Raw genomic sequence first — 26227 nt, forward strand, 5'->3', positions numbered from 1 at the left:
TTGTCCAAAAGGCCTGTATTTGGTTGTGTGCTTTGACACTTGTTTAAAAGGCTTGCATAAGTCTTCATAAAAGAAGGTCATTAATAAATATTTGTAAATTCCTTCACCTTGTTTTTGCTGTCCATTTGATGTTAAGGCCAAATCGAGCCTTAGGTCGTAACAGTGTGTGTGTGTGTGTGTGTGTGTGTGTGTGTTATGTATGGGGGTATGTTACATTACATTACATTATTGGCATATGGCAGACGCACTTATCCAGAGCGACGTACAACAAACTGCATACCCATAACCAGGGCTAAGTGCGCTGAAAGACCCTAGAGGGAAGTACAATTTCAATTGCTACCCGTACAACAAAGATAAGGACCAGGGCCTATATATATTTTTTTTTTTAAACAACAAATAAACAAACAACAAAGCAAAAGTGACCAAACTTAACTATCCAAATACTGCTTACCTAGCCAACTAAAAATACCGAAACACTACGTAAATCACAAAGACAACAATTAAGGATCACAGGGAGGTAGGGAGGGATGGGGAGAGGTGCTGCTTGAAGAGGTGCGTCTTCAGTTTGCGCTTGAAGGTGGGGAGAGATTGTACAGTTCTGACCTCAACGGGGAGTTCGTTCCACCACCGTGGAGCCAGAACAGACAGTAGTCGTGAGCGTGAGGTAGAGGTTCGGAGAGGGGGAGGTGCCAAGCGGCCTGTGGAGGCTGAACGAAGAGGTCTGGCAGGGGTGTAGGGTCTGATGATTTTTTGTAGGTAAGCTGGGGAAGACCCCTTAACTGCTTGGAAGGCTAGCACCAATGTTTTGAATTGGTGGAGTGGAGGGAAGTAAGCAGGGGGGTGACGTGTGAGTATTTGGGAAGGTTGAAGACCAGACGAGCTGCTGCATTCTGGATGAGTTGGAGGGGTCTGATGGCGGACGCTGGGAGGCCGGCCAAGAGGGAATTGCAGTAGTCCAGGCGGGACAGAACCATCGCTTGGACCAGGAGCTGGGTCGAGTAGGGGGTGAGAAAGGGGTGGATTCTCCGTATGTTGTATAGGAAGAACCTGCATGACCGGGTCACCGCCGCAATGTTCTCGGAAAGGGACAGTCTGTTGTCCATCACCACGCCGAGGTTCCTTGCACTGGGTGATGTCGTGAGTGTGGTATCCCCGAGGGAAATGGAGAGATCCAGGTGGGGAGAGGTATTAGCAGGGATGAATATCATTTCAGTCTTGCCTGGGTTGAGCTTTAGATAGTGGTTATCCATCTAGCTCTGGATGTCACTCAGGCAAGCAGAGATACGGGCAGAAACCTGTGTATCAGATGGTGGGAACCAGATGAAGAGTTGGGTATCATCCGCATAGCAGTGGTAGGATAGCCCATGTGCAGTGATCACAGGGCCAAGGGAACAAGTGTAAAGAGAAAAAAGAAGCGGGCCTAGGACTGAGCCCTGGGGAACTCCTGTGGCAAGGGGCCGAGGTGTCGATACCGTATGTGTGTGTGTTTGTGTGTGTGTGTGTGAGTTATGTATGGGTGTGTGTGTGTGTGTGTGTGTGTGTTATGTATGGGGGTATGTGTGTGTGTGTGTGTGTGTGTGTTATATATGGGGGTATGTGTGTGGTTCTAGTCTCGTCCTGCAGGTGGAGCCAGGAGGTGAACCCTGCACTGATTGCTAACCTGCCACACCTGCCATAGGCTGGAGTATATAAACTCCTCCCCTTCCTCCACATCGTCTTTCTCTTTGTCTTGGCAGCCAGCTCTGCAGCAGCAGGGCCTTCAACCGCCACCATTTTGTTTTGAGCAGTTCATAATTCCTGTGTTACAATAAATGTAGTTATTTTCAAACACTTTAACTGTGTCTGTTTCCATTATGTTATATTCCCTGAGCCAGGGTTGTAACAGTGGGAATGTACAAACACGCGTATTGCTGCATATTGAAACAAAGCTGGAAAAGTTGCAGTACACACGGAAGAAATGCACTTAATCATGATGTCCAGTCATCCGTGCCATTTTCTGTAATTAAAAATATTTACCTTTATTTAAGAAGTGAATAGCCTATGCTTCTATATGTCATTGTATTGTGCTTTACAGTTGCCGTTCTCGCACATGGCCTCGCCCCTCCCCTGTCAGAATAATTATCACCTCGTTTCAATGTGAATGAGATGGGCCAGAATTCACGTTGAGCGAAACTCGCATATTAATGAGTAAAGATTAAGAAATCGCACTGGTTTTATTAATCTAATTTAAAACATTTTAAAACAATTAATATTATGTGTCAATAGGTGCCTGCAATGAACATATTGACAAACAATTTGTTCTCCAAAAGTCTCTGAAGAACTTGTCTGACATGAGTCTCATGCTGCTTGACATAGGTGGAGTAGATCAGGATGTCATTGAGGTAAAGAAATATGTGTCGGCCTAGTCCCGAAGAACATCATTAACTAACCCCTGGAACACAGCAGGTTCGTTAGTGGAACACAGCAGGTGCATTAGTGAGGCCGAATGGCATGACCAGGTATTCAAAGTGGATGAAAGGCAGAGTCCATCAATGGTAAAGGGTATATACAGTACATGAGTACTGGGTACAAGGTATATGACTGGGACCCGCAAGGTCAGTGGTCCGATGTCTCTGTTCCTCGGGTGAGATTTTCATTCCTATACGAGAAAGGTCCATGGGCTCAACTCCTTCAGCTTGTTCCTCCTCTGGTCGGGAACTTGACCCTTGTCTGGGGTACGGCTGGTCGGGTGGGACCTGTCTCTCAGTCCGGCGTTGTATGGCACGGTTGTCCAAATGAATGGCAGCATGGATGAGCGGGTCGAACTGGGTGATGGTTTCGAGATGGTTTCGAGATGGTTTCGGAGATCCCTTGAGAGTGCTGGAGGGCGTGGAACATGGCCGTTGAGTCAGCAGGGTCCATCGTGGTGAAATTGTTCTGAGATGGGTGTGTGGGGGTTGGACCCAAACAAAGGTGTGATAAAGTCCCGTCAGGGCTTTAATAAGGGATTGTCCAATGAGCATAGTCGAAAAACAAGCAAAGTCCATACACATATAATCCAGCCAAAACCAAAGTACAGTACCGAGGGAGAAGGCAGTCTCAAAATCGGTACACCATGCAAAATGTCCAGTAACCAGGAAAGCTGTCAGCAGGGCAGTAGTGCAAATCCACATTGTCCAAAACACCCAGCTTCCTGACAACCATTGATGGTTTCCCTGTCCCCCTGTCAACACAAGTCAAAAGCCTTGGCATCATCCTGGACAATACTTTATCCTTTGGTCCCCGCAAAAAAAACATATCAAGGACTGCCTTTTTTCACCTCCGCAATATCTCCGCTCCTCACTCTCCCACACCAGTGCTGAAAATCTAATCCATGCCTTTGTCACCTCCCAGCTGGATTACTGCAACAGCATCCTCTCAGGACTTCCCACCAAACTCACCAACAAACTTCAAATTATACAAAATTCTGCTGCCCGAATCCTCACCCGCACAACACATGAACACATCACACCCATCCTCACTCAGCTACACTGGTTACCAGTTCAACAGCGCATTGATTTCAAGATCCTCCTACTCACATACAAGGCTTTGAACACCCTTGCACCCCCCTATCTCTCTGACCTTCTTCACGACTACACCCCAACGCGCACTCTCCGCTCCTCCTCAGCTGGCCTCCTGTCTATCCCCACCACCCGACTCTCTACTATGGGTGCTCGAGCATTCAGCTCTACAGCACCCAGGCTCTGGAACTCTCTACCCATACAGATCCGCCATACAGAGTCACTGTCATCTTTCAAAAAACTTCTCAAAACTCATCTGTCTACTCTTGCATACCCCTCACTGTTTCCTTCCCTTTACATGTTGTTGTGCAACAGGAGGCAACAATTTTGCAAAGACAGGACAAGACACTGAGCTTATATGCAGGTGTAGACAGATGCAGACAATTAGCTTGAGAGCAGCTGTTATGGATGTTAACAAGATAATTAGTAATCATTAGTAATAAACCTATCCTGCCCTAGCGTTAGTAAATTAGTAAATGACATGCATGAGAAACGTAAGGTAAACATGAATACATGGTTAGAATGTTAGTATTACCAAATCCTGATCTAACGTTAGTAGATTAGTAAGAAGACACAGGAAAATGAAACAATTAGGGAAGCGTGAGCGACAGCAAGGGAGAGAGAGAAAGCATGAACGCAAGGTTTGTGGAAAGATACAAAAAATGTATGCTAAACAATGAATGGAACAACATAACATGAAACAAACATAAATCGTGACATAAGTTTGCAAAACTGAGACATGAATAAACTATATAATGTGACAAGACTAGAAAATACATTGTAACAAGAACTAAAAATGAAACGTAACATGACATGAAAATGAAACGTAACAAGAAATAAAACATAACAACGTGGCGACGCTACACTAACATAATACGTGACATGACAATAAAATAAGACAATAACTTAACGTGAAACATGACAAGCATGAAACGTGACATATTGTACCCGTTTGCTGGAGAGTTGACCCATTGCCTGGAATATTGACTTCGAACTGCCTTATCCCTGCTGATTCCGTTTGCTGACTATTGACCTCTGCCTCTCTGACAAGCATAAAACCTGATAGTATTATGCTTGTAAGTGAGGTATTATGCTCATATGTGATGTCACTGGCTCTCTGATAGTACTGTGTAGCCAGTAGGGTGTAAAATAGTCACTGTCACTGCTTTGGGAAAATCACAGGAGATCAGCCGTTTCTGAGATACTCAAATCATCCTGTCTGGCACCAACAACCAACCATTCCGCGGTCAAAGTCACTTAGATTACATTTCTTCCCCATTCTGTTCAGTTGCTGCCACATGATTGGCTAATTATCTAATTATTTGCATTAACAAGCTGGTGTACAGGTCTATCTGATAAAGTGCTCTCTGAGTGTATATTGCACATGGTCTGTGTGTTACATGGCTATTTTTGGAGAAGGGTGTCAGAACTAGCACAGGCATGAATATTTGATGAGCACCTCGGATCGAGTCGCTCAGGGTAAATACAGGGCAGCGCAGCGATAAATTAATCCTGTGTGCAACATGGTTTCAAAGGGCACAAAAAGCACATATATATCACCAGACACTGACAAACTGTCACAGTTATGCTTCAAAATGACCTCCCAAAGGATCACAGAGAGACGGTACAGACTGTCCTCATGGGCTTCCACAGGCTCTTTAACGTTGATGAAAAATTATACGGACAGCATGCTATCAACAAAATTACAGCACAGTGCTTTTGAAATCCAGCCACTTTGATTGACGTACTAAATATGGCAGCGGTGCACTAGGAAGCTAACTGTTTTATCCCTGTTGAGAGTTCAGAGACAACAGCAGCACCGAATGCAAATTACACACATATAACCGCCTTTTGTTAGCTTTCTTGTGCATTAACTAATGATGCAAAGACATACAGCCGGCTAAGAAACCGCTGAGCAACCAATTGGCCAATTACTTTTGTTACCCTAAAATGGACCATGTGTAAAAGTGGTTATAATTCCCACATGAATGGGTCATATATGGTTTACAGAACAACAAATATTGTCACTTTACCAGAAATGTTGCATTTGACAGCATATCCGCCACCTCTTCCAGAGATATGTGTGTGTGTGTGTGCCTACCTGTGCAGGAGTAGTCATCCACTCTGGTGAACCCTGCCTACCTGTGCAGGAGTAGTCATCCACTCTGGTGAACCCTGCCTACCTGTGCAGGAGTAGTCATCCACTCTGGTGAACCCTGCCTACCTGTGCAGGAGTAGTCATCCACTCTGGTGAACCCTGGCAGGCAGTCACAGCGATGGCTCCCAGGCAGGTTCACACACACACTGTTGTCATGGCAGTCGTGCATCTGGGTCGTGCACTCATCAATATCTGAGGAAAGCACAGCAAAAAACAAACACTGACATTAAAGTCTCGCTCCTTGTCAAAGTACCATTTCCTGGAAAGCTGAAGCTGTTTGGCATGTTTACACATAATTCTGTAATTTCCTCGCCTACACATACCATTCTCTGTCTGTGAATGTACCACAACGATTTGGCTCTGAAAACATTCATCACATGTGACTTATGAGAGTAAATATGTAAATATGTCATGCTCTGTGCCCATGAACTTGAAAAGTAAACTGGGTGAATGTGGATAGACAACTAATAATATTAAAGTAAATTCTATAGAAATATCAGGAAATACATATGATCAAAAAATAAAGTAGTCCATCACATATTAACAGAGGCACAAAAGTATTAGATAATGTCCGAAGCACACTTGCATTCAAAACACAAAAATCTCATCTTTCAATATAAACTCACCGAGCACTTTATTACACCTACTTATTCATGCAATTATCTAATCAGCCAATTGTGTGGCAACAGTGCAATGTATACAATCATGTAGATATGGGTCAGGAGCTTCAGTTAATCAGTTCACAGCCACCATCAGAATGGGGAAAAAAATTTGATCTCAGCAACTTTGACCTTGGAATGATTGTTGGTGTCAGACAAGGGTGGTTTGAGTATCTCAGAAACTGCTGAACTCCTGGAAATTTGCACACACTAGTCTCTAGAGTTTGCAAAGAGTGGTGCAAAAAAACAAAAACTCCAGCAGCAGTTCTGCAGACAGAAACGCCTAGTTAATGAGAGATGTCAGAGAATGGCCAGACTGGTCAAAGCTGACAGGAAGGTGACAGTAACGCAAATAACCACACATTACAAAAGTGGTATGCAGAAGAGCATCTTTGAACACAGTTCTCACAAGTGTTCACAAGTTATGTCAGTTATCACAAGTGTTCACATTGAAAAAAAATTATTTCCCACTGTAACATCAGTAACACATTTATTTGTAATAAATATGCCATTTGGTAACAGTTAGTTGAATAAATTAATCCATGCATGTTTACGTAGGCGACTGAAAATTTGTTTGTCGGATATGAGCCACAATAAAAACGGACATTTTGCAATCTGGGTAGGATGTTATGCATGATAATTACGACACAATTATAATAAACTATAATTAAGCAAGTCAACTTAAATAAATATATGTGTTACCCCAACTAACGTAACGTTACACGCTTGAATTCCAGAGTTTGTAGACAAGGCAAAGCAACTAGCTATTAAAATGCTAGCTAGCTATGCAACAAGGTAGGACTAACGCAGTGGCTAGCTATCGACCAGCACATAGACTAGATAGCCAGAGCTAATGTATAAGCTAAGCTAAAATCTTAGCTAGATGACTTACCCAGCTAGCTAGCTAGCTATCTATCTATACTTCAGGCTTAAGTTGCCCTGCTGCTCTAGCATCTGATTTACCCAAATAATGAAGTAACATTACGTCTGACCCTGGATAACGTAAACATACTTTACGCCACCAAATAACAGCATCTCTGGTTACCGTAAATCCTCAAATTGTGGTTGGGGTCTTTTATTTACTTAGGCTGCACAAAGCACAGGCTTTATTTGGGGCAGGCTTGTATTCGAGGCAGGCCTTTATTTCTTATTAGGCTTCTGTTGTAGAATTTTATTCTTAGAAATAAAGTAAAAGGCTACACTTAAAGTGGGCCAACACTGTTCAACACTTCCTGTAACCATTCAGAAATCAATTAGTGTAGGCTAATCAGGAACACTGTTTGGTAAGTCATAGTGTCAGTCTTAACAGACTTAGTTTATTGCAAATATTCTCAAACACAATAAATCACATGCAAGTCCAGAATCCATAAAATAACAACTTGCCAGACACGCCTTCATGAACAATAACAAATTAGCGTAGATAACAAAATCTTTCCTAAAGTGTGTTTTATTCTGAGACATGCATTTCGTTTGGAGCAGCATACCGGTAGGCTATCAAAAGATTTTCGCTTTGGTTTGGGATTTAATTTACTTTTGGACTGCTTGATTCTATTGCTAAATGTTGGGACTGATGGGCACTGGGGGTTATTTGATGGTTCACTGTTAAGTTTTATGTAGTTGAAAGAGTGTCAGGATTTCCACCCGTCTGTTTATTGCGAGCCAAGGCAGCCGCTTTCATTCATTCATTGAACATGCGCTGTGCTGTAAATACATGGAAACCTTATTGCCTAGCCAAGTAGCCTATATTGAGTTAATTTTTTCATTTTGCCTGATTTACTTTTTATTAAATTCGTAGGCTGGAATGTCTCGCGGCAACAATTGTATTTAAATGTATACTGCTTCAGCATTTGGCAAGCTACTCAGAAGGGGGCCGCAAGCGACTGGTAACTTGAGAGCAACGTGTTGGAGACCCATGGTGTAGGAGAACGACTTTTCATTGGCAAAAGTATTAAACCAACCAACAATATAAAATATTAAGAATTAAGAAGAAATATTTTATTTCATTGAGTTAAATCGAAACAATGTCTTCTAGTGCTCATGGACTGATAGCCCTACTGGTAGGCAATATTACCCCGGCTTGTATTTGGGGGCCGGCCTTTATTTGTCCGAATCGACCACGCCCCCGGCTATTATCCTTCAAATAGAATCCCGGACACAGTTTGAGGATTTACTGTAGTCTGTAGCTATTCTAGCCATTGAAAGTCCTTTGGTGTGTCTTGTTGAGATATCTAGCTAGCTCCATGATAGCTAGCTATCCTATATCAGCTTGGTGGTAAAGTAATGTTAACATTTCTAGCTAATTGCATTAGGTAGTTAGCTACGTAATGTTAAATAGGACAATTTAGCTACAATGGCAACTTCTAGCTAGGCTATGTTAATAAGTCCTGTAAAGCATAAACATTAAACCAATAACAGCAGTGGGCTAGTTGTCCGTGCCAAGCTTACAAAACACCATTGCATTCATGTAACGTTACCTACAGATTTGCAGCTATCAACAGCTAGTACATCCTGGCATGAGGCATGACATCATTCCATTTCACTGCTACATCAATTACATGGATAGCTAGCAAGATGGGCAGAGCTGGGTAGTAACTGGCTCTGATTATGCTATAACGTTAGCTTGTTTGAACAGTAAAGTTGCCCAGGCTTTGTCTCCAGTGCTTAGTTGGTCATGTAGCTAGCTAGCAAACAAACATATATTTAGCTAATGTATATAGTCAGCAGCTATTGAAAGTATCTTGTGATGGAGCTGTTGTGTTTTTCTTCTGTTGTTGCACTGAGGGGTAAAGTTACCCCATAGGATCTAGGATCAGAATTCCCTCTCCAAATTCTAACCCTAGCCATTAACCTACGTCCAGTATCTATGAAGATTAGTTTATTTAGATGGTATCGTTTTTTCCCTGTAACAGGGATTTAGGTATGGTCTCTTACTGTGCTGCAGCTAACGTTATGCCATTGAATGTCTGAATACAACTGATGACTACATCATGGCAGCAATAGGCTACATTTTCAGGGCACAGAGAGTGGGTTTGGGTGAGAAGATAGGCCTATATACAATGTGAGTATCTAGAGTACCGTGTAAATATAGCTCCGGCCCCAGAGTGAACACTCAGGGTGCAATTTAGCAGATGCCTAGGTAGACTGTAAAAAACACTGTGAATTTACACACACACACACACACGTACACAATAAGGTCCAAAAGTATTTTGATAGTGACATTTTTTTTGTTGTTGTTTTGTACTCCAGCACAAATGACACATTGACGTCAAAGTGTTTAAGGTGCAGACGGTCAGCAGGTATTTTCCTCCATATCGTTTAGAAATTACAACACATTTTGTGCATGGACCCCCATTTTAGGGTACTAAAAGTATTTGGATAAATTAACATTATGTATCATACAGTTATATATAATACAGTTATATATTTATGTATATGACTACCTCTTTTAGTTTCTTGTACAGAGCATTAATTACTAGAAAGTAAAAAGGCACATAACTGATATCTTTTAAATAAGCAACAAAATGCCTGCCTAATTGATTTTGGAAATTAATCAACTCTTTAATTTCTGCATCCCTCTGAAAAGAATCAATTTGGTTGTTGATTCAAAGAGAATATTTGATTGAATCCTCAGCAACCTGCCCAGTGGTACATGTTTGAAGTAATACCCATAGCTGGTGTTAATGCATTGTGTGTTGGAAGCCTTGTCATAGGTCAAGATGATGTTGTTGGTGCTTGAGTGAATTTCCTGTCTTTTTCGGCTTTTGTATTTATTCTAGATTCATTCATAACACATAAAGTGAAATATTGCAAGCCTTTCTTTGTTTTAATCTTGAAGATTACGGCTTTCAGCTCACGAAAATCAAAAATGCAGTATCTCAAAATATTCCAATATTACATAAGACGAATCAAAAAATCTTTTTCATAATGAGATGCATTATATTATTTTATATTATATTTATGCTATTGTGCACATATGACCATCAACAGTGCATTTCCACACTGTCAACACTGTATTTCCACACTGTCAACAGTGCATTTCCAAACTGTCAACAGTGGATTTCCACACTGTCAACAGTGCATTTCCACACTGTCAACAGTGCATTTCCACACTGTCAACAGTGTATTTCTGTGAAAGCAACACGTGGGCTCCAGCAGGGCTCAGGGGAGATAATGTCGGACAGTTTCTCAGTGCTTGCACAATGGGAATGTACAAATAAACATAAACAAGGCATAAGCTCTTGTTTGCACACTCAAGTTTGCAAGCTAACTAGCTAGCCAATTTGGTTGGCTACATTAGTTTACTAACACTGAATAGCAACCTCCTGGCACCATCTGCTAGCAGCAGGAACCATTTTCTTGTAAATTATTCTTGTAATGATATTGTTAATAAAAAAATGCTTTTAATTGGATTATGACTATAATATCTATATTTTTATATTTGGTAATCATGTCATAAAAGCAGTAACTCAGGACAGGCAGTGGTATATTGTAATTTTATCACAGCTACGGGGGTTGCAACCCTCTGCTATATACCACTGCAATTATCACTCCACGGCGAAGCAGTCATTCAAGTCAAAATGAATGTTATCTTCTTACACTACTAAAGAGAAATTGCGAACTTCAACATCACAGAACGAGTATCTGGACCTCTCCTCACCCTAGCCAGTCAAAGTACCAATATATTTTGTGAATGTACATTTCACTTTATTTCCAGGCTGCTTTTGAACTGCACACTGCTGCTGGAGTGGCCTAAATGTGGTTACAAATACATTAGTTGGTAGTTAGCAAATTAGTAACTAATGAAAAGTTAATTTTTAGAATTTGCAATGTTTTTCTTCCCATGTACAGTACGTCTTGCACAATGCATCTGAAAGTAAAATATCTGTCAAAACGGGGCGATCTGGGGAGGGCTAAAATAAAATTCTGCCTCCTGCCCTCCGCTTTTCTGAAACTAATCCCCCTGCTTTCCCTGATCTCTTTCTCAGCAGTCCGCGTACAGGGTCAGGTAGGATTTGTTACAGAACCAGAGACTTGTCATTTCTTAGCAGGATAATTCATTCCTCTGGTCCGTCCGCACCTGCAACTACATTTATTTCTCATAGGTCATGACCAGCAGAAATAAGTCTGTGGTCCCCAGGGATTCTGGGTAAGCCTTTTCTACCCTGCCCCCCGCCAGGTCTGCCGCTCGTCTCTCCAGTCTCCAAACAGGTGAGAGGACGGGGTAATTATGCCAGCTGGTGGTACTGTGCCCCTGAGATGGCCCTGTCAGCAGTGCATCTTGGGAGAAAAAGGCAGCCTGTGATCGGGAAAGCAGTCTGTGCTCCATGTTTACAGATGGAGACAGATACCAGAAATTGAATGGTTTATTTGGTATGCTATTTGGAAAGATATATTTAGTTTGATCGTTTTTTTTAATTTTACATCAAGAATGTTCTCCATTAACCCCTTAAGTATCGCCCGTTTTCTTGACACAACTTGAAAATGACATACCCAAAACAGAATGATGACTATTCTTGAAACCTTTTGACTAGTCATAACCCTGGTCTCTTCTTAAAGGTAACCCTTTGGGGTTTGTTTTCCAAGAGTCAGAATTACTCAAAATATTACGACAACAAAGTTACAGAAGCTCCAACACAGAAAAAGGGGAAGCTTTTTTGTCCTCAGGACACTGACATTACCTTACAATTTCTTGTAGTATGTGGATTTCCAAAATGCAGAGGAGGTGAGGTTCCCGCACGCTTGTTTTGCCAGCCACATGTTCTAAAATAAGGAACTGTTGTTGCTGAAGCAATGGGATCTTATAGAAGGTTCTACCGATAGAACCATGAATTTTAACACTTTCAAAGGGTATATCCTGTTACCATAATGATTGAAAGTCATACCATAAAAAAAGGAATGAATGCAAACCTTAAGGTGACTTAAGGGGTTTATCTTAATGATGAAAACCATTATTTGGCTTTCTTGTCAGCAGAATCGAGGAGGGTGCTAGCAGGTTTGGAGAAAAGCATCAGAGATATTGAAGCTGAGCTAGTGGGGAGAGATGGGATGGGACTCCAGCAGAATCTGGCTGAGCTGCGTTGGGATATGGGTGTCTTTTTACAGCATGGTGCATCTCTTATATTATATAATAATATAATATAAGAGCTAGAATTGCAATTCTGAGGGAAATAGATGCCCCCAGCTCTTTTTTCTTTGGGCTGGAGAAGACGTGAGAAAAAACAAATGCATTGTTTACGGTTGCCTAACGGCTAAGTAACCTCTGCTGAAGCAGAAATGCAGGGTGAAGCTGTTCGTTTCTATTCCAGGTTGTATGGGGCCGAACAGTGTGATGATATGTGCGCTGAAACATTACTAGAAGGGCTGAATTGGACTCTCCAATAACATGAGGGATTGTAAAAAGCAATATCCCAAATGGCTCTTGGATGTGCGCCAGGGCTGAACAGTTTACCTGCAGATTTTTATAAACCCTTTTGGAAAATTATTGGGTTGGATTTGCTTTGTGTTGTGCATGAGTGTGTCGAAAGGGGGGAGTGACCACTAAGCTGTCGACGTGTGGTACTGACCCTTTTGCCCAAAAAGGGTGACCTGTGTGAGCTAAAGAACTGGCGGCCTTTTGCCTTACTTTCTACTGATTACAAGGCAATAGCAAAGTGCCTCGCCAATAGGCTTAAAAAACACATTGGTGCTGTGGTGCACAAGGACCAGTCTTATGGTGTACCAGGGAGATCTATGCTGGATAACCTTTTTCTTATAAGAGACATGCTGGATCGGTCTGCTCGATGTGGCTTAAAGTTTGGAGACATTTCATTAGATCAGGAAAAGGCTTTTGATGAAGTTGATCATGATTACCTGTTTAAAGTGCCGTCTGCCTTTGGTTTTGGAAAATATTTTCTTTCTGTGATTGGAATGCAGTATAATGACACCAACTTGTCTCATTAAAGTGGGTGGTGGTCTAAGTAGACCAGTACAGGTCAGTCGGGGAATTCGCCACTGCTGCCCATTGTAAGGACAGCGCTACACTCTCGCAGTAGAACCCCTATTGTGTTTAAAAATGACAGGGGTTTAGGAGACAGTCTCAGTACTTATCAGAGAGCTTCCTCGCCCAGAGTTAACTGGGGTAAGAGTATTGCAGTGCAGTGGGGACAGGATGTGCCCCCTCAATTACCGCAAGGTCTTCAGTGGAACCAAATAGGGTTTAGGCTTCTAGGGATATATCTGGGAGCAGAGCAGTGGGTGAAAAAAAACTTGGAAAGGCTGGTCCAGGCAGTTGAGACTAAGCTCTCTAAATGGAAATGGCTGCTTTTGTAAATGTCATGCAGAGGTAGGGTGCTGGTGGCGAATAACATCATAGAATCCTCCCTGTGGCACAAGGTGGCTGTACTAGATCCTCCCAGGGGTTTATTGGCTTAAGTCCAGAGGAAGCTGGTGGACTTCCATTGGTCTGGGTACCACTGGATATGAGCAGCTGTCCTGTATTTGCCTGTGCAAGAGGGAGAACAGGGACTAATGGAGTTGGAGAGCAGAAACTATTGTACAATGCTGGTGTCTGCTGGAGAGGTCCGGCATTGGCTGCAGAGGGCTGGGGACCTTGGTCAAGACTGCCAGCTCTTCCTGATGGAGCTGGAGGACAATGTGACAACAGTACTCTCAGGTTTTTATGCGTTTTTATGAGTTTTAAGCTGATATGCAGTAAATAAACTGTAAGGGGGTCTGCGTTAATGTGTGGAATATTAGAGCGCTACGAGATGTCAGTGTCGTGGGGGTGCAGGGTACTGGGACATTCAGGTGGAGGGTGCTGTCCAAGTGGTGGCCTGCAGTGGAGGAGTGCCGATGGGGCCCTGGCGAAGAAATAGCTACCGAGCGCATGTTGAGGCAGGGCTCACCAAATAATGTCCTTTTTAACCATGAGATGTTTGTTTGGGGTCTTGTGTACTCTGTGCGCTACAGAGCTCAATGTGTTTTGTTTAATTTCTTTTTTGGACAGGCCAAATTGGCAATATGGTTGGCGTGGCTAAATAAGTTAAGGGGTGCTGGGATTACCGATCCGCTTGTGATGTTGGGGGGGATGGTTTCAGCGCACTTGAAGTTGGAATTTGTGTATTATATGATCAGGAATGATGTGGAGGGGTTTAAGAAAGTTTGGGGTTTGGGAGGATCCATCTGTGCTGTGGGGGTGGATGATTTGACAGTTTTGTTTTGAATCATACTTTCCCTTTCTCATACATATTTTCTCTCTGTCTCTGTACTTTATAGAAGCACAGCACACATGCATACATACTTTCTCTCCGTCTCTCTACTGTATAGAAACACAGCACGCACGAATAACTACAAACTTTCTTGCCATCTCTCTACTTTATAGAAGCACAGCACACACACACACACACTCTTTCTCTGTCTCTCTCTACTTTATAGAAGCACAGCACAAACACACACAGAGGGAACAAAGGCCAAGAATGATAAGACGTTTGCTCAATAACAATGCGATGTTGGGAGTTATTAGCAGGTCTGCAAATACAGTATGATTTGAGAGGGGGCTGTGAATCCGTGCCTGTATTTCTTGATAAAATAAATTTGCACTTCCAGTAACTCCCACAGCTTCTTTCTCTCTTGTAAGAGAAACACTTTCACCTCAATCTCCCTCACTCACATCGTCCCTGGGAAAGTGAGATGGTAATTATTAAGTCCTGAATACATCAGGAGAATTTAGATGATAAAAGCTACACTGCAGTGACATAACTGTCAGAAAAACACTTTTTTCAATGCATTGGTGTTATGGTGTTAGAAGTGTTCAGCAATCAGCAAGTTGCTAGACTTCAAACATGCTTTTATTACGCAATATTTATTTTCCATATAATGAACTGTAATTACATTATATCATTTGTGGTTCATTTTCAAACCATTTCAATATTGGTGGTGTTTTGCTGATGTCTCTAAAAAAAACACAACTGAAAAATGTTCCAGCATGCGGCCTATACGTAAATATGCTCACTGAGCACTTATTTATACATTTATTTAGACTTAAGTCTTCTGCTGCTGCTGTAGCCTATCCACTTAGAGGTTTGATGCGTTGTATGTTCAGAGATGCTGTTCTGCATGCTGTCACCTTCCTGTCAGCTTCGACCAGTCTGGCCTTTCTCGAACAGTCCATTACATTACATTAATGGAATTTTGGCAGATGCTCTTATCCAGAGCAACGTACAGTTGATTAGACTAAGCAGGAGACAGTCCTCCCCTGGAGCAATGCAGGGTTAAGGGCCTTGCTCAAGGCTGTGTGGATCTTATTGTGGGGCGACATGGCTCAGGCAGTAAGAGCAGTTGTCTGGCAGTCGGAGGGTTGCCGGTTCGATCCCCCGCCCGGGCTGTCCCTGAGCAAGACGCCCAACCCATAAATGCTCCTGACGAGCTGGTTGGCGCCTTGCATGGCAGCCAATCGCCGTTGGTGTGTGAGTGTGTGAGTGTGTGTGTATGAATGGGTGAATGAGAAGCATTAATTGTACAGTGCTTTGGATAAAAGCGCTATATAAATGCCAACCATTTATCATTTACCATAAAAGGAAAGGTGTACTGACATGGTCACAGTGATAACACCGGGGATCGAACCACCAACCTTGCGTGTCCCAGTCATGTACCTTAACCACTTTGCTACAGGCCGCCCTATGTTCTCCTCTGACCTCCCTCATTAACATGTTTCTGCCCACAAAACTGCTGCTCACTGGATATTTTTAGTTTTTCGCACCATTCCCTGCGAATTCTAGAGACTGTTGTGTGTGAAAATCCCAGACCACCCTGTCTGTCACCAATAATAATTCCACGTTCAAAGTAACTTAGATCACATTTCTTTTCACATTTGGTCAGAAAACAGCAGAACATCTTGACCATGTCGGCATGCAGTTGCTGCCACATGATTGGCTGATTAAATATTTGCATTGACCCTCTGGGGTCGGCGGTGTTGCCAGCGACACCGACAAGATCAAATCAACTTTCCTTTCTATTTGGATGATTAATTTTGTGAGATTTTACCATAAAGATGCAACAAACATATTGACAAAAACCTTAGAACCTTGAGTTCACAGTGCACCTATTGACACATAATATTAAAACTTTTCAGTTAGATGAATAAGATTCTGCTATTTCTTTATATTTACTCATTAATATGTGCATTTCGTTCAGTGTGAATTCCGGCCCATTTCATTCAAATTAAAACAAGGTCATAATTATTCTCTGGCAGGGGAAGTAATGTGTCGGGCCAGATACAGATTGGATGAGATTAAAAGAATCAATTAAGTGCAGAAATTCCCTGGTTAAAGGTCTTGATTCACAGCACACATGGACATTAAAATCAAAATCATTAATGAAGTCCGTGTTACATTTTGGCGGACGATAAGCCACAGCGCAGAGCACCGGGGAGGACAGGTTCATTTCAAAGAGCTGCAACTCAAAACTAGAGTAACTAGGTGTGGAATGACACAGTCGGCACATGAGATTAGATCTAAACACTGAGGCTATGCCTCCACCGTTACCAGTGGTGCGAGGGGAGCTGAGGAATGAACAGTCAGGGGGAAGGAGTTCAGAGATGCATATTCGTCAGCATGGAGCCAGGTTTCCGTAATAAACATAAAATCCAATCCCCGGGAGATAAAAAAGTAATTTAATAAAAATGTTTTATTTACTATTGACCTTGCATTTATTAGAGCCATGCGAAGGTTTACCTGTTGAGTAACAGCCGAATCGACACTGGGGGAGGGAGAATTTAAGATATGTGCAACTGGACAGAGCACTCGCATACCACGGCAAGCCTGACTATCACGATGGTAGGGGTCAGACAATCTAGGCCTATTGGTCACACGAAAAGGAATAGGGATACTTGCAGTAAACACATTAGAACAGAAGGGGGGGATCACATCAATAGGCTGTGTTTTGACTTTGGAAGGGAAAGGATTGTCCCGATTTGATTGTCAGTCACGTGGGGCATAATCATTGGCACAGTGCACAGCATGTAGAATGTTTGCAGCAAGCACACGTGAGCCCAGCTTGTTTGGATGGATTCCGTCCGCCGTAAAAAAGGAGAACCGATTCCAAAATAGGTTAAAATTGTCGATAAAACCTATGTTATTTGTTCTGCAAGCGGACTGGAGCCAGGTATTAAGACCGAGGATTCAGCTGAAACATAGCATAGGTAAAGGACCAGATATAAAGACGGACTTTCCACAGTCATTTAAAAACTTAAAAAGGTCCTTGAAATCTTTTTTCGTTAGCTCTGACTGTTGGCGAGCGGTGTCATTTGTCCCAACGTGTACAATAATCCGGCTAATAGATGACGGGAGCGATAGCATCATGCCTGGTAGCTTACCCAGGATGATGGGGACCGTTGCTCCAGGAAAGCAGTGTGTAGCTGCATTCGCAAACCGAAGTTTCCGGGTAATCGAATCACCCACTATAAGGGTTGAGAAAAGGGGACGAGGTTGAGAAGGGACAGGCTCCTTCATAGGCCTGCAATTGGAAGTAGAGATCATCTCCCCGGGAGAGGGGCACTGACGAGATGAAGGGGCGAGGGATCTACGCAATCGCGTCGGCGACCCCGGGGAGCGTGTCCGGGCAGGCAGAGGCTGCGGCAGGGCCGCAACATCAGACCTGGGAGGACTCCGCATTGGACCAGGGTCAGGAGAACCACTCCCTGAGGATCCTTCGTTGGGAAGCAGAGGTCGCTGCCTGGTGTGAAGACCGCCGGTCTGGTTTCTGAGTGGAGGGGAGTGTCACTCAAGCGGAGCCAGGCTCGCTCAAACCGCAAGCAACATGTAGGTCTGAAGTATTGTTTTCTTGGGGGTCTTCCCAGGGCTGAGTGAGTCCGTCCAACACTTGGAAGGTGTTCGTCAGCCGCAACTCTTCTGGGACTGGGGGTAAGAAAGTGCGCCTTCCTTGTCGGCTGCCGTCGGGACAGTAACCCAAGCAGCATTAGCTGTGGAAGCTGGAGTGCTGCAGTTCTTTGGCTTAGCCCCTAGCTGTGACCAATCCTTCGAAGCCGCCCCCGCCACGGGGAGCTCGGCCTCGGGGCGAAGCAGCGAAACAGCAGCATCAGTTCCACGGGGTTCCATAAATGAATCGAGGAACAGCTCGTCCTCTTTAATGGAGTGCAAGACGGAGATCCGTCCTTCCAGAACTGCAATCCTCTCATTTAAACTTTTACAACTTTCGCAGTGTAAAGAGGTCAGGATTGACATTTTATTATTCTGTAATACGGTAATACGTCTCTCGCCGCGGGGCAGGCCGCCCGAGCCTCGGACTGGAGTACCGAAGGCCTTTTTGGAGCAAGAAGTTTGGTGGAAAATAAACTTATGTGTCCGTGCTCTTCTGCTGGTAGTTTCTGCCGGAACTTCTCGGATGTTGTGTTGCCCCTTACGAATTTACTTTGTAATCCTTGTGATTGTGTGAATCATAAAGTCAGGAGAAACACTGACCTGTAGCCAGGAGCTGCTGTCGATAGGTCTAGTCTAGTCGCTAGTCGCTACCTATGACCTGTTTCGTCCCCAACTTAGATTCTCCTGTCTGTTTACTTTTGACCCGCAGTGTATCAACCAGTTTTTGTATACCGACTTTTGTTTCTTGTTTCTGTTTTTGTCTGCTTAGCCAGCTTGTTAACAACCTTTTGCCTATGACCATGATTACATTTTTGATTATCCCTGATACACCTGTTTGCTGGAATTCTGACCCATTGCCTGGACTTTCTATTATGAACTGCCGGATCTCTGCTGTATCTGTTTGCTGGCTATTGACCCTCGCCTGTCTGACCTGCATCTTTATAATAAAGACTTGGTCTAGCATCTGGGTCGCTTGTTCTACGAACCTAATCAATATCTCAAAAACAATTTACGGCACACTCATGGATTAAGACTTAAATTAAAAGAAAGGCTTACGCCTTTCAGAGATTTCTGTCCGAGCATGTACATTCAGTGTACACAAAAGTATTAATACAAAATAAAAAAAGGAGGGTGTCAGATATCCAAGGACTGGGAGGGGATGTCCGAGGTGGCTTTGAGACATATGTGCATCCAGCTGTATAAATCGATACTACTTAAAAATATTAACCAGTACCCAGCATCTGGTGATGTCTTCAGGCAGTCATTTATTGCAAAGGATTTGCAACGGAATTGTCATGAAACAGAGTGTCAGGAACTACATGGAGACTCATGACTGAGAGAAAGGATCTTTATTTCACAGGTCGGACAGTCCAGGTACAAAAGCCAGAAAACAAGAACAGCACAGAATAGGCAGAACATAGTGACTGAGCAGGCGAGATGAGTCAAAAGCAGGCAAGGGTCAAAACCAGGAGCGCAATCCAAGAGGTAGGGCAGGAACGGAGATGGGGTTCAGAGGAGAAAATGTCAGGGTTGTGAGGTAGGGTCTTTATTATTTTCACCTGGCCCTCTTTCTTCTGCTGCTCTCGACGGAGGCGGTTGCATTTTCTTTCTCTCCCTGCCCTTATCTCTCCTGCTTTGCTCTTGTCCTTGTGTAGTCTCTGTCTGAACCTGTAACTCTGAGCCTCTCTCTGCATCTCTTTCCGAAAACTGAAATTATGGATCTGATCAGCTGGTCTCTGATTGCAATTGATCAAATTTTCTCGACGAGAAAACTGGGTAAGGGAGAACCCGCCTGCCCCGACGGAACGCATGCAACCGGATACATGATGGACTCGTATGAGGTACAGAGGGTCGTGTGTCTGTCCATCCTTTCCGTGGAGGATATTGAAGACGTCTACATAATTGGGATTATGATAACAGGTTTCCTGCTGTTTGGATTTGGTGGGTTCCTGGTTTATCGCAAAGTTCGAAAGGCGTTGGCAGCAGTTTTGGCAATTGAGAAGCTGCCCGTCTTTGAGGTGTAAGGCCGAAATCTGGCATTATCACTCAGGGCTGGTCAGCTTGCTGGCTTCCTCTGGTATTGTGGAATATGTGGCTGTAAAGTAATTTAGGAGCATGCATCATGAACCCCCCCCTTATCTCCACACCCATATGGGCAGGAGCCTGTGGGGGAAGACTCAGGCCTCCAGTCGTAAAACTCTTACGACAGGGCAACATTCTTTAGGCACGGGAAGGTTTCAGAGGGCACGGCCTGTTAGGCCCTGACCTTCTCCTGAACCCCCCTTCATTGTTCTCTCCCTCTTTACTCAGTCACTAAATGATGTGTACAGCATTGGATGTTTCATGACAAAGTCAGTTTAGATAATATTCATGTTTGGTATTATTCTGATTGTTTCAGTGCGACTGGTGCAATGATTTTATTTCTGCAACAGCAAACCCTGTACATCATAACCAACCAGGAGAAGCTGTGTGGAGCTCTGCCCCAGTGAAAGCCATGTGCCTCAACCCCCCTGCGCTTCCTGGGGAGGCGTGGCTCCAAATTACAGATGGGTGACTCATTTCTAAGATTAACATCAAAGGCCATAATTTGGATTTAAGGACAGCAAACTAAGCAATCTGGGAGAATGCAATCAGCCTCCCGTGCACTCCGTGCACGTAGTTTCTACGTACAGGGTGTCTGTAGCCAGACTCCCGTATGTAGCTTTTATTACCAGGTATGACGTTTAAGACTCCGTAATTTGGTTTGCATTGCAATGTTTTTATTTGGAACTAGTATGCAATTACGTGTATGTAACCTGCCTGGTAAAATAAAATTGTTAAAACTTGATCTGTTTGGTTTTTCTTACTGACACTTACACAGGGAATGCGTGGTTTACCCCCTCGAACTGGTCTAGGGAGGATGATTATTTCCACTTACTGTATCACGGCGTATAGCACCCGTAGACCTATGTTGGTAAATCCCTCGCCTCCGCTTGGTAGTTCATTCATGTCGAGCACAGCCGTAGCTATGTTGGTCTGCTTGGGTCCCTAGGCTGTAAACAGATATACCCGAGAGTAGCTATTCCTGCGACCTCTGTAATGACTACAGATAGCTAGTCAGTTCGTGAGACGTGCACATTACGCGCGATGTGACATGCGGTGGTACCAGCAGAGGATTGTTCAGCAAGTTCTTCTCAGTACAGGATTCCTATAGCGATCAAGTCAAAATTATAAATACGACATCCACTAATGTGGATAACTAATCTAAATTATTATTCTAAAATGGAGTCAGATAAACGAAGGTGAATCTATTGGCCCTATTGTGGAGATTCTGGGTCAGCCCCGGACCAGTAAAGAGCGGAAGGCAGAGTGGTACTACTGCCTTTGTATCGTGGTTTGTTTATTGGCTGATCTAGACTGTCTGCATAGGGGCCACTACTTTTTAACCCTATTAGTATTCTTTCAGCAACACCAGAAGGACGAGCACGCTGATACCTTCAGCCCTCGCTAAATTCCGTCGTTGGGTTAGCGTTGGGTTTTACAGAGGGAATGTGTCGGATCATGAACACTCAGACTCAAGCGATAGGCGAACTGCATCGCCTCACTCGCAAGATGGATCACGACTTGGAGAAGTGGATTGGAACGACTCGGAATGGGCCATCACATTCGGCTAATTTGGACCGAGAGAACCAGTGAGACTTTAAGGCAGGCAGAAAACTGCAGAGTCGGCCTAACCCAAACAAGCTTATCTTCATTGGCTCCCCCGCTTCGGCCTTGGACAGCCGATTTCTACTCTCCTGGATGGTATGCAGACAGCTGCTCAGCCCATCCCCCAAACCCCACCCCTCTCCTCCCTACTCCTCCTGTGGACTTCACCTCTTGGGACTCAAGGTTGTCTCCAATCCTCACCACCGATAGAGAACACTGTTGGCCTGGGCAGTGACGAAGTATAGAGGCTCACACATACACATACACAAAGACACACGCACACACACCCTTGGATTCAATGCCTTGGTCGGCACCCTCGAGTCTTTCCCTATCATAGAGCAGTCTGCTGGGGAGTTGAGCGTTGCGCCATGGGCTGCGCACTCCCCCTAGTGTCTGAGCTGTGACACCTCCCCTCCCTGAGACCTTTCCCAATACCAAATGTGCATGTCTCGAGTTTCTTGTTGTGATGTTTAATTGTTTGCTTATGTGCCAAGGTTTTTTTTCCTAATCCCGCACTGGGCCCCCCTAAAGGAGCTCAGTTTGGGGAGCTGTATTTCTTTCCCCTCATCTCCCCCCATTGTTTCTTTCTTATCTAATGATAGTTCTCCTGCTCCTGTCTCCCCCCCCATGTTGGCCACGAAATGGCCACTGTATGTTTCTTGGACGGGATGAAACTGTCAACTGTAATTTCGTTGCTCTGTACTGTGCAATGACAATAAAGCATTCCATTCCATTAGTGCCAATAGTACCTTACCTCCTGAGGCTGTATATAAAGCACTCGCAGACAATCGGTCGACGCTTTGGTGTTACTGTTCGCTCTAATACCAAGCCGGTGTGCACGCGGTAAGACTCTGAGCCTTATTGAGTCAGGTATCCTGCAGGTTCGGTTTTCTGTCATTTAAAAAACTAAACTAAACTAAACAAAACAAAAAGAAAAGGTAAGGAAGACGCTCAGCCTGTTGGTGCTGTGTGCACAGCTGATGCCTTCCGTAAGGTTCTTTGTTTTTCTTTGATTTCATTTTCAGCTCGTGTGAGCTTGCGGGTGAGGGACGTTGTCCCTAGTACATGTATTTTGGTTTGTGTTTTTTCCTGAGCTGTGCCTTAAGGTTCTTTGTTTTCGTGCCTAGTGTTTTTTTTACTAGGTTGTTATTTTATTTTGTCCCCGGTCTGGGGTTGTAGTGCTCGTTATCAGCACTCATTTTGGTTGGGTTATTCGCCCTGGTTTTTAAGGGTTGCTTTATTTTCCTTAGCTGTTTTTTGGGGCTATTTCCTTTATTTGGTTTCATCTACCTTCCGGGGTTTAGTGGCGGACACGTTCGCGTGCCCGCTTACTGGGGATTTCCCTTAGTCGCTCCTGGCTCTCCGCCATTCCTCAACCCTTATAGAAAGGCAGAACAGGATCAGGGCTAAGGGGCAAGGAATGGGCAGGGCAGCAGGCAGGTAACCAGAAAACACATAGAAGCGGGAAATCAGGAAATAACTACGATGGGGCACAGGATGTGAGGAATATTGAATATGTGAGACGGGTGCGTGGGGGTTGGCAAAGTCCATACACGTAGATCCAGCCAAACAAACAATAAACAAACAAAAAGCACGGTGCCGAGGGAAGAGGTAAACTCGTAGTCGGTAGACGTGCAGGGACGTCTGGTAGCAGGAGAGCTGTCAGCGGGTCAGAAGTACAGGTGGACAGCAGGCAGGGTCGTAGTCGAGGGCGATGCGGAAGTCGAAACCATAAAACAAGCAGCGAGGCAAAGGTACTAAAACGGTAGACGAGGATGTGGTCAAAAACAAACGATGGTCAACGAAACAGAAATCAATAAACAATGGTCGGTAGGCAGGCTTGGATCTTAACAAGTAATCAATGAAAGTACCGCTCAAAAGTTGCTTTGACGTACAAGAGGCAGACAATTTCACGAAGAACAGAAGCGCGACTGGGCTATAAATGCAGGTGTAGACAGGTGTAGACAATTAGTTAGAGAGCAGCAAGGGAATGGAAAACAGGTGCGATGGATGACAAGTTTAATAAGGTAATTAGTAATCGTTAGTAATAAACCTATCCTGCCCTAGCATTAGTAAATTAGTAAATGACATGCACGAGAAACGTAAGGTAACATGAACAGCGTAACAATAAACATAAATCAAAACATAACACTAAACGAACTAAGACGATAACCACTCAACATAACAAGGTAACATAATCGTAACGAAACATAACTAGACATGACAAGAAAATAAATCGTAAAGAAACAAACTAAACAACATGACGAACCTAGACTAACATAATACATGATAAGACAATACGTGACTAAGACAAATGATAAAACATAAAAACAAGGCAAGACAGACCTGAAACGTGACAATATGATTACTTTATTTCAGTTTGTGTTCATTTGTCCAGTTACTTTTGGTCCCTCAAAATTGGGGGAACAATGTATAAAAAGTAAATCCTATACACTTGTTTTATTTGTTTGCTTTCTGGAGTACAGAGAGAAAACCACAAAGAAATCCTGTGTAGGGCAATCTGGGGGTGGGTGTGAGAAAATCGTCTTTGTTTTCTAAAGTTTCCCAGGGGATGTCTACATTAGGTGATTATATACAGTAACACATTGATTGGTTTAATTTGTTTGCTTTTTTAGGCCACTGTTTTTCTTAGCTTTTTCATCAGCATTGGTTGCCATGGGGGACTGCAGAGAAATGCACACTGATTCACTCTCATATTTTAAAATGTTTTTTTATTCTTGTCTTATATACAGATTTACAATGATGACACCTTCCTGCTGCTAGATTATTAACCTCATGACTGCCCACTATAAGACCACCCAGTGAGTAAACATCTACTCTCGCGGACTGATGTTATTTTCATAGCACCACTCTCTTTATTCCATTTCATTTGGCATATGGCATCTTTTTCACAGTGTAAATAATACACTATGAGAAAAGTCTTTAAAAGGTTTTCCTTAAGTGAATGAAAGCAACTCAATATTTTCTGCCTGGGTGTTTGCGTTATGAATAAATAAATAAATGAAAATAACAATATTATAAAAATAATAAAATCACATATTAAACAAGGGTTTCACTGTCCATCCGGCTGTGGCAGGTTTGGCAACACCTTACCTCTCGCAGGAGAATTTCAATTTTATTTGAGTTGGGGAGGTTTGGGAAGTTTAGGTATTGTTTTTTTTTATTTGGAGAAGAAATGTTCTCTGAGGAAGTTTGCAGCTCTGTGGCGCTCTCCTCTGGGTCGCAGTGGGAGCACACCCTCTCATCCCTGGGCCTGCAGGACCTGTCTATCGGCAGGCTCTGATCACTTCTTCAAGGTCTTTCCTCATTTTCCGGTTTCTTACTGTGGTTGGGTATTCTGCCTATTGGATATCTTTAGTTTAGGGCAAAATTAAATGCTTCCATTAAACAGAGCAACAAGCCACCATGTTCTGGGCTGATCCAGCCGTCACTCTGCTGTACATGAGCCCCCGCCCACTCCCAGTGAAATTGTGTACTTACGTGCTCCACATAGCGAGCATGCATCCATCTTGGAGTGCGAGTCCAAACCTGGAAAAACTGGAAGTCTGGAAGTGCGAGCACAGATGTGCACTCCGTTTGTTCAATATTTGGAGTGTACATCGTTGCATACTTTGACTGGAAAAAGCTAGCTAATTTAATCTGTCTTAATAACATCAGCTATTAGCAGTAGTTCAATGCAATTTGTTGCAGCTAACTGAGCTAGCTAGCTAACATTAATCCAACACAGCTAGCTCTAGGTAACCTAGCTATTTTAACCAATATTCATATTCGTAATCTTAGGTACAAATGTATTCTTGTGTATAAAGAACTTGCTAGCTAGCTGGCAGGATCGCTAAAACAGCTAGTGTGCATATAACTTAGCTTAAAAATAAAGCTAGCAAAAGTGCCTTATTTCTTCCCTGCTGTAAAATCCAGCTGTGATTACAAACAGTACATTATCAGAATCGTCTATGTAAATAAAGTTGTGCAATATGAATGGACAACAGAATATGTGACCAAAAACAACACTCTTCTTAAAGTTTAAGCATATGTAATGTGATAATCTTAATCAGAATAGCGAAGTAAGCTAGTGCAGCTGTCTGGCGAAGCACTGCTCTTTTCATCAACGCAGCATTCCAGGCTAAGCAAGGATCCTTGCCGGCAGCTCATCTTTCCATTTCGGTGCAAATCACACACCGTAACGACTTTGCATAGCCACACACATTACCGGCTCCATTTCAAACTTACTTGTAACCAGAATAACTGCATAGCTTACCAATCACCCAGCTCCTAAACAGCACAAAAATAATGAAAACACACAGTTGCTCA

General features: G+C 43.4%; 1 protein-coding gene across 1 annotated transcript in view; it reads right to left on the bottom strand.

Moving 5' to 3' along the window:
* The window catches only part of LOC133111125 (protein kinase C-binding protein NELL1-like), a 328107-nt gene that overhangs the window by 102241 nt on the left and 199639 nt on the right, over positions 1–26227 (bottom strand). Inside the window, exon 13 of the mRNA XM_061221274.1 lies at positions 5764–5889. Within this exon, the coding sequence (XP_061077258.1) occupies positions 5764–5889 (126 nt within the window). The remainder of the gene's footprint in view (positions 1–5763; positions 5890–26227) is intronic.

The sequence above is a fragment of the Conger conger genome, chromosome 15 (genome assembly GCF_963514075.1).
Source record: "Conger conger chromosome 15, fConCon1.1, whole genome shotgun sequence".
NCBI classification, from domain to species: Eukaryota; Metazoa; Chordata; class Actinopteri; order Anguilliformes; family Congridae; genus Conger; species Conger conger.